Source organism: Patiria miniata, unplaced genomic scaffold (genome assembly GCF_015706575.1).
Source record: "Patiria miniata isolate m_02_andy unplaced genomic scaffold, ASM1570657v1 HiC_scaffold_29, whole genome shotgun sequence".
Lineage (NCBI taxonomy): Eukaryota > Metazoa > Echinodermata > Asteroidea > Valvatida > Asterinidae > Patiria > Patiria miniata.
In genome coordinates this window covers 19,934,904-19,952,238 of record NW_024037068.1, presented here as the reverse complement: position 1 = coordinate 19,952,238, position 17,335 = coordinate 19,934,904, and the positions used below count along the sequence as shown (strand labels likewise).

The 17,335-nt window shown below is 41.8% G+C and overlaps 2 protein-coding genes across 3 annotated transcripts; one reads left to right on the top strand and one right to left on the bottom strand.

Annotated features, from left to right (window-relative positions):
* Nucleotides 1–702: 702 nt before the first annotated feature.
* On the bottom strand, nt 703–7,231 carry LOC119736040. The gene is made up of 7 exons (XM_038210033.1): nt 6,970–7,231; nt 5,500–5,718; nt 4,839–5,152; nt 3,669–3,830; nt 1,760–1,863; nt 1,514–1,636; nt 703–970 (listed from the first exon to the last, which is right to left on the bottom strand). Exons 1-7 carry the CDS (start codon nt 7,043–7,045, stop codon nt 886–888), a joined length of 1,083 nt encoding a protein of 360 aa, XP_038065961.1. The 5' UTR covers nt 7,046–7,231; the 3' UTR covers nt 703–885.
* Nucleotides 7,232–7,530: 299 nt separating this feature from the next.
* Nucleotides 7,531–15,570, top strand: LOC119736161 (zinc finger protein 511-like). Of its 2 annotated transcripts, none has more exons than XM_038210183.1 (7): nt 7,531–7,598; nt 9,230–9,334; nt 10,042–10,135; nt 11,139–11,340; nt 13,011–13,135; nt 13,959–14,111; nt 15,159–15,570. In XM_038210183.1, exons 1-7 carry the CDS (start codon nt 7,595–7,597, stop codon nt 15,412–15,414), a joined length of 939 nt encoding a protein of 312 aa, XP_038066111.1. In that variant the 5' UTR covers nt 7,531–7,594; the 3' UTR covers nt 15,415–15,570. The 2 variants fall into 2 exon arrangements, with proteins under 2 accessions (XP_038066111.1, XP_038066112.1); XM_038210184.1 differs by lacking the exon at nt 7,531–7,598 and adding an exon at nt 7,856–7,902.
* The last annotated feature ends 1,765 nt before the right edge of the window (nt 15,571–17,335 follow it).

Sequence of the window (17,335 nt, the reverse complement as noted above, 5' to 3'; positions counted from 1 at the left end):
AAACATGATTCAGCAAATTTTGATTTGAAATCGAGATCCTAGAATGTTGTTTTCTCGAAATATACTAGCTGAAGCTGAGCTGAAACTTCATCAGGTTAGTTGTTCAGTATCCTTCATTAGAATTTGAACACTTTTGTTTCTTCAAATGAACAAAATGCACAAATTACAAATGATGGACTATACCTTTAAACCGCCGTTCAAAAACAATAAAACGCAGTGTTTGAAACTGGTCACGAGACCGCACCTCATGCGCGTAGTACGCGCCGCGCGCGCTGGCTACAACCGAGCGCTTGAGGACCACTGATATCATCTCCATGTCAGGAGGTATTGAGCACATCGCGTACACTGCATGGAAACAGCACAAACATGAAGTAAAATTGGTGGAACAAAATCGCTGGATTTTTTTTGGCCGAAAGGGTATGTAGGAACGGCGTTGGGCTTGGGCCCTTATTGGCAACCGGGCCCTTTCCCAGTTTTGTACATCATGTTTACGACAGGGCCCAATTTCACGGCGCTGCTAAGCAAAAAAATGTGCTTAGCACACAAAAAAGTCTGGCTTATAAAAGCAGTTAACCAGCCAAAACTCCACGTGATTTCCAAGCTATAGCAAACAACAGCTCAATACTACTCAAGAGCAAACTACATCACATGGAGTTTTGGCTGGTAACCTGCTTTTATAAGCCAGACATTTTTTTGTGCTAAGCAAATTTTTGTGCTTAACAGCGCCGTGAAATTGGCCCCTCCATTACACTGTTATCCCCACAGCCACATTACATGCAGAAACATCTGGCACAGAATAGGTAGTGGAAAAAAATCCTCCGAAAAAAAAATGGTGAGTTTCAGCCACGTGTGTTTATTGCATTCATTGATGGATGTGTTACCCTGTCATACGGTGCAATCCTCATACAACGCATGCAATGTGTCCATGCAGGGCTGCAGCATGGAGTTCACGCGGCTGGCTTTGACGAATCTAGACACACAGAAATATAATAATTGTAAGAAAATTTATTCGGCAAGGTAGCATACATCGAGACTTTGGAACATTCTCCATTCAAACATCTACTACCTCCATGTTTTCTATCATAGAAATACTCCATTTATGACTGGTGAAAGAGATTTTATAACTACGCTCATGATAGGGGGTACGTGCCGTTTTCATCGACTTTTCATCGACTTTTCTTCGAAATTACAATTTAAATAAAATCACATCTTGTGAACAAATCGTAAACAAAATCAACTTCTGTGGGACAAATCGTTAACAAATTGGAAATTTCATTGGAAAAAGTCAAAAAGACGGTATTCTGATTAAAATCGGAAAAGTTTAATCTCTGATCGTTAGATTTCGAACACTTTTGTTGCTTCAAAAGAAACAACTGCACAAATGTTCTACTCTACCTTTAAAAGACTTCTTCAGAGGGATGCGGACGCCCAAAATGTAAAGCGCTATTAAAGCACCAGCCTACTATTATCATTATAAAGACGAAAAAATCTTGGCTACAACAATATTACATACCTGGGTCTGAGTTGGGCTAGTCTGTCCTGGTCTAAGTCACCTGATTTCAAGGCTTTGGAGCAGAAGACGACCAGACTTCTCAGGCACTGGCCCCGAATGGTGTTGTGTGCTGGGTTCTCCCATCTAACAAAACAACAACAAAAAAGTAAACACGTTCGTTAGCTTTCTGCGCTGATGCAGTTCCAGGGCAAACGTGCAGCTAGTGGAACCGAGGTATCTGGCTACAGCGTTACTGTTTATACTTACAATGGTAGGTAGTTTACCAGTTGCCATGCCAACAGAACGTAGTTGACGAGAGCTTCCCATGCCTGGCAGTTGGCAAGATGTCTGCCTTGCTGGACGCAGAATTTCTGGAAAATTAAAAAAAAATGATACATTTTTCTCACTTTCATTTCAGAAACTACAGGGTTATGTTCAAGGGTGTTGCTGGGGGGTGGGGTGACGGGTGGAGGTGGGGGTGACACCCCTAATTTATCATTTCTGTCGGCAAAATCATCGTCCCGTTCGCAAAATTGTGTTTCATCTGGCAAATAGGCCGTGACAAATTCCGCATTCTATTGTCCAGTTGTGTCAATTCACATTTGTCTGATTCATCATTTATAAACTCAACATGGAGCAACAGATCCATGACAAAACAAGTCAGGTGTGTTTACAAACACAAATGCCCCGCAACAGTGACAGTTCCCATGACATAACAACACTCTTTTAACATCAACTTACATGTACCTTGGTCACATGGAACATTCATTGACAGCATTAGTGTCTTCTGTAGGTTTTATATGAATTAATCCCTAATCCCTATAATCTCAGAATAAATACATGATTTCTATTGTTTTAGCCACTGTGAACTTGACCCTTGACCTTTTGGCCCCAAATTCAATAGGCTTCTTAGGATTACCAAGAACAATCCACAAACCAAATTTGAAGTTCATATGTTATGTATTTCTCAAGTTATCGCGCTGACAAGATTTCTATTGTTTTAGCCACTGTGAACTTGACCCTTGACCTTTTGGCCCCAAATGCAATAGGCTTCTTAGGATTGCCAAGAACAATCCACAAACCAAATTTGAAGTTCAAATGTAAAGTATTTCTCAAGTTATCGCGCTGACAAGATTTATATTGTTTTAGCCACTGTGAACTTGACCTTAGGCCTTTTGGCCCCAAATGCAAAAGGCTTCTTAGGATTGCCAAAAACAATCCACAAACCAAATTTGAAGTTCACATGTAAAGTATTTCTCAAGTTATCGCGCTGACAAGATTTCTATTGTTTTAGCCACTGTGAACTTGACCTTTGGCCTTTTGGCCCCAAATGCAAAAGGCTTCTTAGGATTACCGAAAACAATCCACAAACCAAATTTGAAGTTCATATGTTAATTATTTCTCAAGTTATCGCGCTGACAAGATTTCTATTGTTTTAGCCACTGTGAACTTGACCTTTGGCCTTTTGGCCCCAAATGCAAAAGGGTTCTTAGGATTACCAAGAACAATCCACAAACCAAATTTGAAGTTCATATGTTAAGTATTTCTAAAGTTATCGCGCTGACAAGATTTCTATTGTTTTAGCCACTGTGAACTTGACCTTTGGCCTTTTGGCCCCAAATGCAAAAGGCTTCTTAGGATTACCAAGAACAATCCACAAACCAAATTTGAATTTCATATGTTAAGTATTTCTCAAGTTATCGTGCTGACAAGATTTGTCCGGACACACACACACACCCACCCACCCACCCACCCACACTTGTTTCACATGACTAGTGTGGACTTTCCATTGCTTTCGTGTAGTTAAGAAAAACCAGTGAAAAAACTCATTTTTCTCAAACTGTGAAAACTCTTTCAACCCAATTTTTTTTCTATGATTCCCTTTAGTGTTTCTCTTCATTCTGCTACAAATAAACCTAACCCAAAAATGCCTCTAAACCTGTTTTCCAGAAATGGGGAAACACTGTGTGGACGTGGGGTAAGTCCACACAACGTCGGTGCTACCTACATTATGTGGACGTCTTTTGTTCGGAAGTCCACACTGCGTATGTAAGACAAACTCACCCACCCACCCACACACCCACCCACCCACACACCCACCCACGGAAGGACAAGGCGGAAACAGTATGCCCCTTCGGCTTCGCCGTGGGGCATAAAAATGAAATTGAAAACTGACCTTGAATTCTAAGAGGTGAACTTTGACCTGTCGATAGCTCAGCGCCCCCCGGGTCGACGCTAGTCTGGTGCGGGGAAGGGCGCGGAAAATATTGTGAAGAAGTTCCGATAATCTCTCCTGGCACTTGGATAAATCGGGCTGTGGTAGCAGGGCTAGTACTTCCTGGATGGGGGTAAATAACGTCATTGGGATAAATTGGGTGGTAAGCAAAGTAGAATGGGTTGAATTGGGTTAAGGGGTAGCAGGACTAATGCTATATATATGGGTAATAAAAATATCACTGGGTTGTACTGGGCGGTAAGCAAGTAGAACTGGGTCGAAATGGGTTGCTGTAGTGGGACCAATGCTACGTAGATGGGTGATAATTATGTCACTGGGTTGTATTGGGTGGCAAGCAATGTAGAACTGGGTTAAATCTGATTCAGGTACATGCAGGCAAGACTAATACAGTGTACTTCTACTTCAACATAAAAAAATTGCAGACAAAGACGACTGAGTAAAATCAATGTTGGGTTTAGGTAGTGGAACTGATACTTCATAATGTACAAAAAAATGGGTACAAACTTGGTGCAAAAGCACCCCCCCCCTCCCCCAATGGTTACAAATGGAGAGTTTGGGTAGACCTTTTGGAGGAACATTCAAATGCATTGCAGATGACTCTTGACGCTCATGCGAAGAAGGTGCGGGTTTATGCACATTCAGAATAAAATAAGCCACGCATACTTTGCGCCATGTGTGCGTGAATCAGTACCTTTCACTGGGATTTTGAAATGGTCAGAGAAAGCAAACTTCTACACCTGCACATACATGTAGTCCATAAATGAAAGTGTCCCAAGATTAAAGTTGTTCCGTGCTCTTTTCGACTTTCATCCCGAAAACTAGATTCCTTTTCTGAAAATTGCTATTTTTCTAGCAGCACAAAAGTTATTCACTTTTGAATGAGACATCGACTGAAAAAAATCGGTCCATGTGTGAAGTTATTGAATTATTATTTTATTATTATTATTTCTAATTATTGGCTGCCAGACAATAATTCCATTCTCGCGGGGTAGGCTGGTTCCCACCCCACAATCAGTATCGATAATGTACAGGCTGGGAGCCAGGAATCTATTTTTCGGGATGAAACTAAAAACTAAAAAAAATAGCACGGGGAACGCATTTTTTACTCACTTTGTGCATATCGGGATATTTCTCCACCAGTCTCTCAACCACCTCGACTAACTGCTCGCTGGTCAGGCTGGCCAGCTGTTGCCCTAGTGATGCCCAGTCACCTAGCGACAGCATCCTGGGCCGCTTGGCTGGAGCAGGTTCAGCGGGCTGCAACGAGATGATCACCGGGGAGTCACCAGGGCTGTCCAGATGTATTGTGAAGGGTAGCTGGGCGCCGGGCGACGTAGGGGTCTCCAGGGTGCGTTTGGTGGGCGACTTGTGGGTCGACTTGGGCGTCTTGGGTGGGGTCTCAAAGTTGAAGTCGAAAGCTCCGGCTGAAAATGAAACAAAACAATTTCTGACTGGTTCTCCATTAAACCCCGAACTTGAATTTGCTTAAATGCAAACTGTTTCACTTGATTCTGCCTGACTAACACGGCTGCCCACCACTTTTTGCATGCGCAATCTAAACAGGCCTACATGTACTAAACTTGAGAGCGCTAATGAGGTTAAAATCAACGCATTTCCACAGTTTCTCTTCTCTTTTTCCAGTTTGTTTTTACGGCTGGAAAAAGCAGAATTTTGTGAGATTCAAAAAAAAAAAACGGAATTCAGGCTTAAACCGGAAAAGTGGCATCTCTCTTGGTAGAAAAATTTGGACCTTTCTCTTTCACTTCCTTACATGATGGCTCATGATCTTGTTCGTCGTTTTTCGTTGTCTCCTCGGGATCACTGGGTTCAAAGGTAAAACTCCCAGTAGGCAGCTGTGGGGACGGAACCTGCCTACTGATAGGGGAGAGATCAGCATAGGTCACCCTGGGGCGAGGTCGCAGCGTCCGACGGCGCAGTATCCCAAGAGTCCATGCGTCGTTGACCTCAACGTTTCCTCTGGAATCTATGGCTGCATGTGGAAAATAAGATGAACATGATAAGCCAAGGTTTTAGAAATGTACTGGTATACCGCAACACTGGTACCCCTTCTATCACTTTGTGCACAAATCCACAGTTGTAAACTTGTAAACACAATATGGCCATTCCAAATGTGGAAGACTCTGGTGACGTAATTGTGCTGAAACTTCGTAATCAGGCAGATCGTATAGCACCCTCATGCATACATGTGTATAGATGTAGCTTATGGAAAGAATGTTGCAACCTGATGCTACTTCAGCGGTTGTGTACAAAGCCTATGGAGAGTAAAGAAAATTTTGTAAGAATTTCCTAACAAAATTGCAAATGTTTCTCAGTCCCAGATTCATGTCTTATCATCATTTTTGCAATGACTGACCTTCATTGAGATGATATGTGAAGAAAAAAGCAGTGTCAGGTTGCAACATTCTTTCCTAGCCTATTATTACCATGTAGGCCCCCCCCCCCCCCTATTAACAGATAATAAATTGCCAACTCGAGCGAGCGCATGGCCTGGTGTAGCGACTAGCAGACTAGTGGATAGCGCGTCCACCTTGCAAAACCGCCGCTCAAGCATGTCGAGTTCAAGTCCCGGAAGCTTTGCCGTTGTTTTTTAATCCTTAGTTTTTGTGTCTCAAAAAGTGAGAATTGTCTTCTTTTATTGTTTTAAATCAGATCAATTTCTTCTGATGCATCGCTCCGCAGGATTTTTTTAAAAAGGGAAGTAAAGTGCGAAATTGCATTAGGTCTGATTCCCATCGTGTAAATATGCATCACAATGGCTACTATGCTTGTAAGTGCGGAACCAGACAAAGATTTCTAACTAGGAAATGTACGTCCCAACCAAAAGGCAAAACCGTCACTGCGCATGTTAATTAAGTGCCGTGCCGTCCATCACAATACCATACAAAAACAAGCGGGGACCAGCTCACGGTCGATCAAACATACACTGCCAATATTTTTACAAGTTCCCTAGACATGCTAGAAGTCATGAGAATCGTTATGTAGGCTAGGCCTACAATTTGTATTGTAATAAACCAAAAAAGGTACAAAAACAATGCAATGGATAAATCATCTGAATTAGTGAATATTATTAGTTAATAACACAACTAAACAAAACATACATACACACATAGAGAAAAAAAATTATATTTTTATAGAGTTAGCCCCCCCCCCCCTTTTTTGCTCGAGCCCACGCCCCTCCACTTTATTATATAATGCTATCACGAAACACAAAATCACAAACCCGAATCGGGAATGCTGATCTCTCTCAAAACGCCCCGTGGTTCATCCTCAAAAATGTCGTTAATAGACGCTGCCATGACTCTAAAATCTCCTCCTCGGTGATTGAAAGTTCCCTTTTTCTATATCAGACAAATAAGTTTCATTTCGTTCGTGGTAAAGTTGGATTCTGAGCTCGAGTTTCGATGCCGTTCTTGGAGAAGTGGACGTCCCGCTGGAAAGCCCGCCGGTTGTTGATCTGTGAATGCCCCGCGTAAAATGCAAATTATCTAAGCGGGAGTTTACTCGGAGCTGTACGATTGGTCCAAAGAAAGTCTTGATGAATATTCAGATATTACTGGTCGAAGATTATTATATCAAAACAAAAAGGAAAATCGTATTCAACTTAGAATCATGTACCTATCGATATTGAAGAAAAAAAATCATGCAAGATTTTACAGAAGAAATGTGTTAATATTCGCAAAAACTGTACATTATTCAATTCACATCACCGCTACAAATTTACATATTGATCTTTTTGGTCAAACGTCTTTTCATTGGTCAACCACACTTCATTGGTTACTACACTTTAAAAATGGCGGCCTCCATGAACTAGTATGAACTAGTGCCTGATGCAGTGGTGATCAATAATGCGTAAGAATTACAAAACAGCCCCAGATGTTACCCGATGAAAAACATACTGTTAGCTTGTGGGAGTTTTTCAATGCTTGTGTTTGTTCCAGCCAATATTTTATTTAAAATCCATTGAAGGGTGAAGAAAAACATCTTTTTTTTGCACGTTAAATTGAATGCCCAGTTTCCGGACAACTCTGTCAAGTCGGCGTGGCTGTTCGAACGGAAAGAATGTATGGCCTAACGTTAAATTAGTATGCAGACGCCACTTCTCCAGCTGTGTACAATTTACAAAGTCTATGGAGAGTCGAGTGAAATTTTCAAAGTATTTTCTAACATAGTTGGAACTGTTTTTTTCAGTCCCAGATTCATGTCCTTTTATTCATTATTGTTTTCAAATTCAAGTTTCATCATGAACGTCCATGCCAAAATTGTAAAGGGATGCTGCTAGCCAGATACAGATACAGACTTCCCTTCGGAAAAAAACGTTGCAACCTGAATTTCCTGAAATGACGCAACTTTTTTTCTTCATAGGGGCCTAGCCCAGGTTGGACGAAGTCTTCATTGCAATACGACTCCCTCCGTTAAGTAGGGAGGAAAGGGAGTCCACCTGGGCTACATAGGGGCCTAGTTGAAGGTCATTCATTGCAAAAATGTTGATAAGACATGAGAAATATTGATGATTACGGTAGCTTCTCCAGAAAAAAACATTTACCACGTCTGTTGTGCGTGCATGTTGTGTACTCACCGCACCTGTGTTATGGCCGCATCATATGCAAGGGAAAAAAATCGCATTCAGGGATCTGCCGAAGAGCGCACCAATTGGAGCTTCAGCAGATCCCAGAATGCGATTTCCCCCCCCCCCCCACTATTTGATTTTGCGGAGGCCAAGTGTTGGAGAAAAAAACGTGTCTACATTTCAGCACGGATGTGCAAGTGCCCTTTTCAAGAAATGTTTACCCCCCCCCCCCCAATAAAAATGACCGTGCTATGCCACTTTTATGAATGGGAAAAAATATGTGCTTGGCCAGTATTAAACAAGTACATTTAAGACCCAGCTCAGGGGCCTGGTCGCCGATAATGTCCCGAGCCAAATCTCAGCGTCCAGTCCCCTGGGCCAGTCTTAAACCGGCCAAGCACATATCTATTCCTTTGTTAAAAAGGAAACCAGCCAAAAGAATACTATGGCAGAAAGTATGCAGGACTAATTTTATTCTGAATCTCAAAATTTGATTTTTTTAATTTTATGTCTTTCTGGTAATGAAACCAAGGATTCCTCAAAAGTGCCCTAGGCACTGTAGCTCGCAAGCCTGAAGAAACCTATAGAGAGGAGACAATGAGAAGAAATTACAGTTTTAGAGGTAGGAGGAAAAACCCAGAAGAATATTCTGGGGAAAACCCACAGAATCAGGTAGGGACTGAAAACCCAATCCACATATTGGCCCAGGCGGGATTCGAACCCGGGTCACAGCGGTGGAAGGCGAGGAAAGTACAGCTACGCCAACTTGACTCCCCCACTCCCCCATCAAGCACTAAGGGCAATGTGTGTAAATTTATGTCCCTTTCACTGGTCTCCTCCAACTTCCTTGTTAACCATTTAGGGGGTAATTGTGCACAGAGTCTATACCAAAGTTCCTTTTGATCTTCTACAGAGGCGGACGTTAATACTGCAATGGAGGGCAGTCCAGAACACGAGGGACATCAAGGTGGTATGAGGAGTTGGAGTTACGTTCCAAGAAGACGGAGAATTCTTCCAGGTATTAGGCAAAGAAAATAAACCAGGTTCCCTTCCCATCTGCCTCTGTTTTCCTGCCTGCCTCCTTAATTTAATCATAAAATTATTTGGAATTTTGGACACAAAAATATGTTTACGAGTGCACTCATGAAATTATGCTTACCATTGCACTCATAAACATGCATAAACAGTCATTGAGTTGCAAGTCAATTGACAGCCATAGTAGTATTGAATTATTCAACATCTGAATAAATTTCCGTCATCTGATTGGTGGGTCATTGATCACATGTCATTGGATTATTCGTCCAACCCCATGGCCCAGCCGCACTGCAAAAGTAGAAGTTCCATTCCATAGTAAATAGAAGTTTCATTGCATGGTCACACTATTGGTGGCTCTGACAATCCGATGATGAGAATTTATATTCGGGTATTGTATAAAACAAATAATTAATGTTTATGAGTGCAATGGAAAAAATACTTTCATTTGGTGACAGATGGAATGCTTCGCCTCTTAGAATCGAACGCTCAATCTGTCACCGAATGAAATTATTCTTTACATTGTACTCATAAACATTCATTATGTGTATACTGTAACATAGCTCATCCCCTGTTAATTGTGACCCTTACTCATGCTTTGACTTGTCATTATAACTTGCTGATTGACCTGACCTCAAATTCTGCTGACTGCACTTTTGACATTACTATTTTTTTTCTCTCTCTGATTTTCAGGAGATGATTTCTTTGAAGATGGAAATCTTGAGACGAGTCTGGCACACAAGCAGATGCCGGTGGAAGACCTTGATTCAGAGGAGCTTCTTACAAGGTTCTCTTCTATATAGCCCCCTGTTTATTGTTACTGTGACTGGTCTTGCGATGAATTGACTTGAAATGACTTGCGATGTACTCGTGACAGAACGTTTGATGTACTTGTGTAATATCCCAATGTTGTTGTACAGTCTATCACAAGTCTATCACATGTCCTCACAAGTCCTCATCACAAGTCCTCACAAGCCATCAAGTCTGCGCTCAGTTCGTAAGCTGTGCTGTCGTTCATCCCCTGTTAGTGTTGTTTGTGACTGGACATGTGAATTACTTGACAAATCTTGTGATGTGCATGTGATCCGTCGCTGCGTTGTTGTAGAGTCCATTACAAGTCCTCACAAGTCCATCCCAAGTCCTCTTAAGTCCTCACAAGTCTATTACAAGTCCTCACAGGTATGTCAAAAGTCAGCCAGTCTCAGCTCAGTTTGTAAGCTATGCTGTCACTCATCCCCTGTTTGTGTAGTTTGTGACTGGACTTATGAGTTCCTTGTGACAAATCTTGTGATGCACTTGTGATCCATCGCTGTGTTGTTATATAGTCCATCACAAGTCCTCACAAGTACATCACAAGTCCACACAATTCCTCATAAGTACATCACAAGTCCACACAAGTCCTCACAAGTACATCACAAGTACATCACAAGTCCACACAAGTCCTCACAAGTACATCACAAGTCCACACAATTCCTCATAAGTACATCACAAGTCCACACAAGTCCTCACAAGTACATCACAAGTACATCACAAGTCCTCACAAGTACATCACAAGTCCTCACAGGTCCTCACAAGTCCTCACAGGTCATCCAATCTCAGCTCAGTTGGTAAGTTGTGCTGTGTTTCATCCCATTAGTGTTATTTCTAACTGGACTTGTGAATTACTCACGACAAATCTTGTGATGTACATGTAATCCGTCACAAGTCGTATAACTACAACTCTGCAGGAAAGACCGGTGTAAAAGTGTGCCAGTTATGCAAACCAAAGACTTTTTTGTGTTCCTAAACAGGCACGAGGATTTCAAGTGTCACGTGATCGGTTGCGGCCAATCCTTCACCACCGTCCAGTCTTACGAGATCCACTACAACGGTGCCCATCGTAACATCTGTCGCGACTGCCGACGGTCCTACCCATCCAATCACCTCCTGGACATCCACATCCTGGAGTCACATGACTCGCTGTTTGAGGTCATGGCTCAGAGACAGCCCATGGTAGGGGTCAGCCATAGAGGGCGCTATATTCAATGCAGTCATGCCAATTTCATGGCTCGAGATCTGCTTACTGTGGCCAATAAGCCTTTTCGGAGTTCCAACTGCGCGCATTCGTAACCTGTGACAACGCACATTGTTTGTCTCAAATGCCCTTTGACAGTACCCACAATGCACAAACAGCCTTTTTGTAAAGTCAGTGGTGCGATGATGTCAAAGGCCATTTGAGACAAACAATGCGCATTGTCACAGGTTACGAATGCGCAGTTGGAACTCCGAAAAGGCTTATTTCATGACTCTGCTTACTGTAAGCGGAAAAATGCCTGCTTATTGTAGCAGAAATTTACCGTTAGCGTATTTCACGGGTTAGCAAAGAGTTTTTGCTTATGCATGCATCTCGTTACTTTACATGGTCAGTGCAGAATTTCGTTGCTAGTGCTGTGTTAGCGCAGAATGGTGAGCGTAAGTGCAGAATTCCGTGGTTAGCAGAGCCATGAAATTGGGCCGAGATCTCTGTATACTGACTAGATCAGTGTTTTAGTCGTAAAAATCATAAGACCAGACACAAGACCAGCACAAGACCAATCATAAGTAACAGGGCACGAACAATAACAAAGGAATACCTTTGTTGCAGTTCATTTGAATAGCTTGTGACTTGAATTGAGACTTGTCTTGTGATGGTCTTGTGTTGGTCTTGTGATGGTCTTGTGATGGTCTTGTGTTGGCCTTGTGATGGTCGTGTGATGGTCTTGTGATGGTATTGTGATGGTCTTGTGTTGGTCTTGTGATGGTCTTGTGATGGTCATGTGATGGTCTTGTGATGGTCTTGTGTTGGTCTTGTGTTGGTCTTGTGATGGTCTTTTGATGGTCTTGTAATGCTCTTGTGATGGTCTTGTGATGGTCTTGTGTTGGTCTTGTGATAGTCTTGTGATGGTCTTGTGATAGTCTTGTGTTGGTCTTGTGTTGGTCTTGTGATAGTCTTGTGTTGGCCTTGTGATGGTCTTGTGATGGTCTTGTGATGGTCTTGTGATGGTCTTGTGATGGTCTTGTGATGGTCTTGCAAGGTCTTGACTACAACACTGGACTGGATAGCTCATGTGAACATAAATGTGAATTTGTGACATAGCAAGTTTCACGCTGCAAAATTGCAAAAGTTGAACCCATTTCAACCCGGGAGGAGTTTTGCAGCGAATGTTTTGTGACGTCAAATTCGTTTCGCGTTTGCTTTCACTGAAGTATGAACCGGCCTTTAGACGAAATTATAGTCAGTGACCACCTTTACTAAAATTTAGCATATATTAAAATAATTGTAAGCTTAAATATGTAAGGAAGGGCTTATAGGCCCAGTTAGCCAGTGCATTACTTTTCTCACTAAAAAATGTATTTTAGTTAGTTTAACTTATTGAAACACATTTTTTTCATTATGAAAGTGAGTTGCTAAACTGCAGGAAATGAATTTATTTTTGTGAAATCCCAATGTGCATTTAGAAACTAATTTAATAAAAAAATCAAAAGGGAGCTTCAATCAAAGATATTTCAACTTGTATTCCCTTGATTAAGTTTGTCCGGAATTTTTAAGAGGATTATAGTTTCCACCCTCCCCCTCGGCACGCTACAATACTCGTACCTTTTCACTCTACTCAATTTCCAATTTCTTTCTGAAAATTTCACAGTACCAGTGTCTGGTGGAGAGCTGCCAGGAGAAATTCAACAATTCCCAGAATCGCAGAGAACACCTGATTAAGCAGCACCATTACCCGGCGGACTTCAGGTTCCAAAAAGGAATATCCAAACATCGGTAAATTGAAAGAAATTTTTTTAATTTTTTTCCAGTGTTTGAAGTTGAGGTGTTTGTGGTGTACCACAAATTCATTACCACATACTCGTGTTCCGTAACGTGGCTCACTTGACTAAAATTCGGAAAATCTCAACTTAACATTTAAGAATATCTTTAAAGTTGATAAATTCCAATAAACCATTATGATCTGCACTTACATACCCAATTATAAGCTTGTCAGGAAAATAATTAATTTTCAAAGGGTTCACTGTGCACTTCGAAAAAAAATTGGGAACTCACGCCAAAATGTCTGTGCTAACTTTGTGACACGTAGATGAACTCACAATTTATGAGCGGGAATTTTCAGAGCTTGATGAAATTTGAGGCCAAGTTCGGGCCATTAGTCGACTAGTGGTTGATTTGTGACGTACCTTACGCCTGCGCACTGATAGCAACGTGCGAACGTCTCTAGTCAAACGCTGGTCAAAATGTCATCGCAAAACTTCTGGATCCTGGCTCTCTGCTAGCGTTATGAATGCGCACGGCTATTGGTTACCAGCGAAGCAACCAACCCCAGTAGGCTGGTTCCAAATAGTCGACTAGTGTAGTCAACCACCGTCGACTAGACAGAGTTCGGGCAAACGTTAGTTAACCATTGGTCAACTATAGTCCTTGTGCGAACTTGGCCTGAGTTACTGTGAAATTTCTGGGAAAACTTTCGCTCAAGCAAGGCGCTAGAGGCGAAAAATGCGCCACGTTAGGGACCACACGCCACGTTAGGGTACATCAACAATACAGATCCGTGGATACATCCTAAGAACTCTCTACTTGCGCTTGCCAACAGGTCCCAGGGAAAGCCCAAGCAAACTAGCGACGAAGCCATGGAGACTGAAGCACCAGGAGATGGGGACACGCGCAGTGATACATCCCCTGCCACGCACGGTGACAAACCACAGACAACATGCCACCCAGCACCAGTTGAAAACAGACAACGCAGGTACCAGACTTTAGATGTGCAATTTGTGAGGCGTTTTGGCAAAATGAGACGGAACTGGGCACATGTTGTAGTGGAGAAAAATGCCCCAAAAAATGAAATCCCTATACCGAGGGGTGAATTTGCCCATAGTTTTGATTTTAGTAGCGCAGATCACGAAATGCTCATGTAGTAAAAATCTGGTGGTCTATGGTTGCAGACCAGTAAATAAACTTCCATAGACCCCAATGATAAGTGCTTCCACTTCAGAAATTCAGGAAAAATACTCACAACTCTCCAAGGTGTTTGAGACACACATCAAATTAAAGCTTATTTCATCATCGTTCATATTCTTTTCAATTTTCGGGGGGTCAACTGATGACTGTAAGGAGAAATTTCCATCCGAAGATGATCACCCCTTAATATAGTCCTGAGGCCGATCGCCATTTTTGAAAAACGATGCCTACACTCCATTGCAAAATAGAGCGCATTTAGGGCCCCAATTTCATCCAACTTGAATGGAACTATACAATCTCACAGTCCTGTGCACAGCTTCCACCCATATTTTTTACAAACCCTCAAGTTCATGGCCCACAGTTTGCTCAAATATTGAAAATTTTGAGGGCATGCAAATCGTGATTTGGCCGGTGTAGGCAATTTCGGACCGATTTACTGGCCTGCACCCCTATGCGGTTATATGTCTGTGATATACATTTTGGAACATAGTACCCTCTAAAGTCAGATGGTGTCCAGCTACCCCTGTTTTTGAACTTCCAAGCTGTTGCCTGGTCCCCCGTCCCCAAATGTTGACAAGAAATCTTGCTGCTGATGATATATCATTTAAGAGAGATATTGCACTGTAATTGACTTGAGTTTGTTCATGATGCTTTTGTAGGTTTTCCCAATTGCTTTATAAGTTAAGTTTACTTGTACATGTAATAGTTTTTGTCAGGGCACCAGTTAATGTATCAGTTTGCTTCTATTGCCCTTTATGTATCAGTTTACTTTTATTGCCCTTGTGTCAGGTACCAGTGAAAATTACAAATTGCCTTTCATTATTTTTTTTGTCAGGGTACCCGTGAACATTTCCTTTGGAAGAGGCGGGACACGGTCATTTCAACGCGCCGCACACCCCCAGAAACAACAAAGCAAACCGAAGAAGCACAGTGGACACGCCCACAAGCAGAAAAGCCACGCCCCAATCAAAGATGAACCAATGGATGCAATGCTTGGGGAGGCAGATGGGAGATCAGAGCGTGATGTCACGAATGTTAATGAGGACAGTAATGAACAGGAATCAATGAGTATCAGCAATGAATATTCATGATGTCTGCATTGGCCAATTAATGGCAAGCTCAGGCTCGATCACTTTCTCATCAACAGTTTGTGTGTGTTCCATAAAGAAAAGTAGCAACAAATTTCACATACATGTAGGTTTAAACGCATGACCACAGACAGTAATTTTACATCTTACTTTTAGGCCCCCCAAAAAAGTCTCCGGTTTCTGGTATGGAGCTTGCCCAAAAAGTGGTGCGGCGACGCGGCTTTTTTTTTTTTTTTAACCTGATTTTTTGGCTTCAAATGTCGGCTGATGACTGCAAATGGTGCCCGACTAAACTTAGTGCAAATATATGGGAGTCCAGAGAGGCCACATAAAGCTTATTCTCGACCATAACCCAATCTAAAACACGTTAAAATTGTGCAGCAGCAGGATTCCAGTCAAACCAGTGAGTTTGGCGGTTTTGAGACATCATCTTTCATTGAAAAAAAACTTTTTCATTTTGCCGACGCGCATGGCTACGGTGACGCGCGCGCATACCAGAAACCGGAGACTTTTTTTGGGGGGCCTTATAGAAAACTTTCACACTACTGCAGTACCGGAACCTGAAAATTGTTTACTGCTTTTTAGCAGATTGTTACCACACTAGTTACAACCACATGAGTTGTGCTTTTTTGCTTCAAAGAGAAGAATTTTGTCTATGTAATAGACCATGGCAAAAGCCATGCGTGGTCTATTATGCGTAAACAGATTCACTGATTAATTAGGCAAGACCCCGCCTCTTTTGACCAATCAGCAGGCCATTTCTATATCGGGCCTTCGGTCATTCACCCATTGCGCGTCATAGACAATGGATAAAAAAAATTTGACACGCGCTCTGTATCATGTTACGCGATATCGCGCCCGGCTGTTTTTGTATAACAAAACACTGCATTCGAATTGACCAATCAAACCATTTAGTCCTGATTTAGGAATGAAATGACGTCACAATTTAGTAAAGTCGACTCTGATTCGCTGGCGCGTGCAGCTTGCATATATCTGCATGTCTAGACATATCAGACGTTATGAGGACTTGGCTCCGTGCATAAAGGGTGATACTCGGACTAAGGAGAATTAGGCCCGTTTATGAAACGGATTCACAACAGCCATAGCGAAATTGTGTTCACTGTATGAGTCTTTGCAGTGCTCGTCGCGAACCAATAACCAATGGTTGCACCTCGAGTTGACCTCTGAGTGACATCATGACTATAGGCAGCCTTAAAATGAGCCAATAAGTAATAAATATTACCCGCATATATGCTTAATTTTTTTCCAGTTGATTATAAGCCAGCTTGAGGCCTTGTGTTTAAAATGAACAATAAGAGTGATTTCCCATTGGATATAATTAAATGTTTATGTGATGTGTTTATTAAAGGGAAATTACAACATTTGCAAGCATCGAAAAAGAAAACTACCAAGTTTTTATTAAATACCTTACAGGATGTTGGTAAATGACAGTCTAAAGCAACCTGTAAAATTATGGCACCTGGTGTGAAGTCATTTTCAAGTAAATGGTATTTTTGTATACATTTCCAACAGTGGTCGGCCAACCACCATTGGAAAAACCTATATTTTTCAACTGCTTCTCCAAATTTACCATTTTTTCTTCAGTCCAAATTTTGTTTCCTATTGGTTGCATGTTCATGAATGGGGGCAGGCCAGCTAGACTGGTTCCCTTACCATGCAATTTTCCGGCATCTATAAATTGATCCATTTAATTTTCAGTGGAGTCAGGGAACCAGACAACTTGAACATTTTTGGTTTTTCTTGGTTTTTCCAGCATTTCCGAACACAGTCAGTGTAACAATAATTTGATCTATTATATACTAACCCCTCAAATAGTTAATTTCTGAAAATTAAAGCAAAAGCAAATGATGTACATTCCCTTTCAAGATATCTTTGTGCAACTGTTACTGCAAATAAATAACAT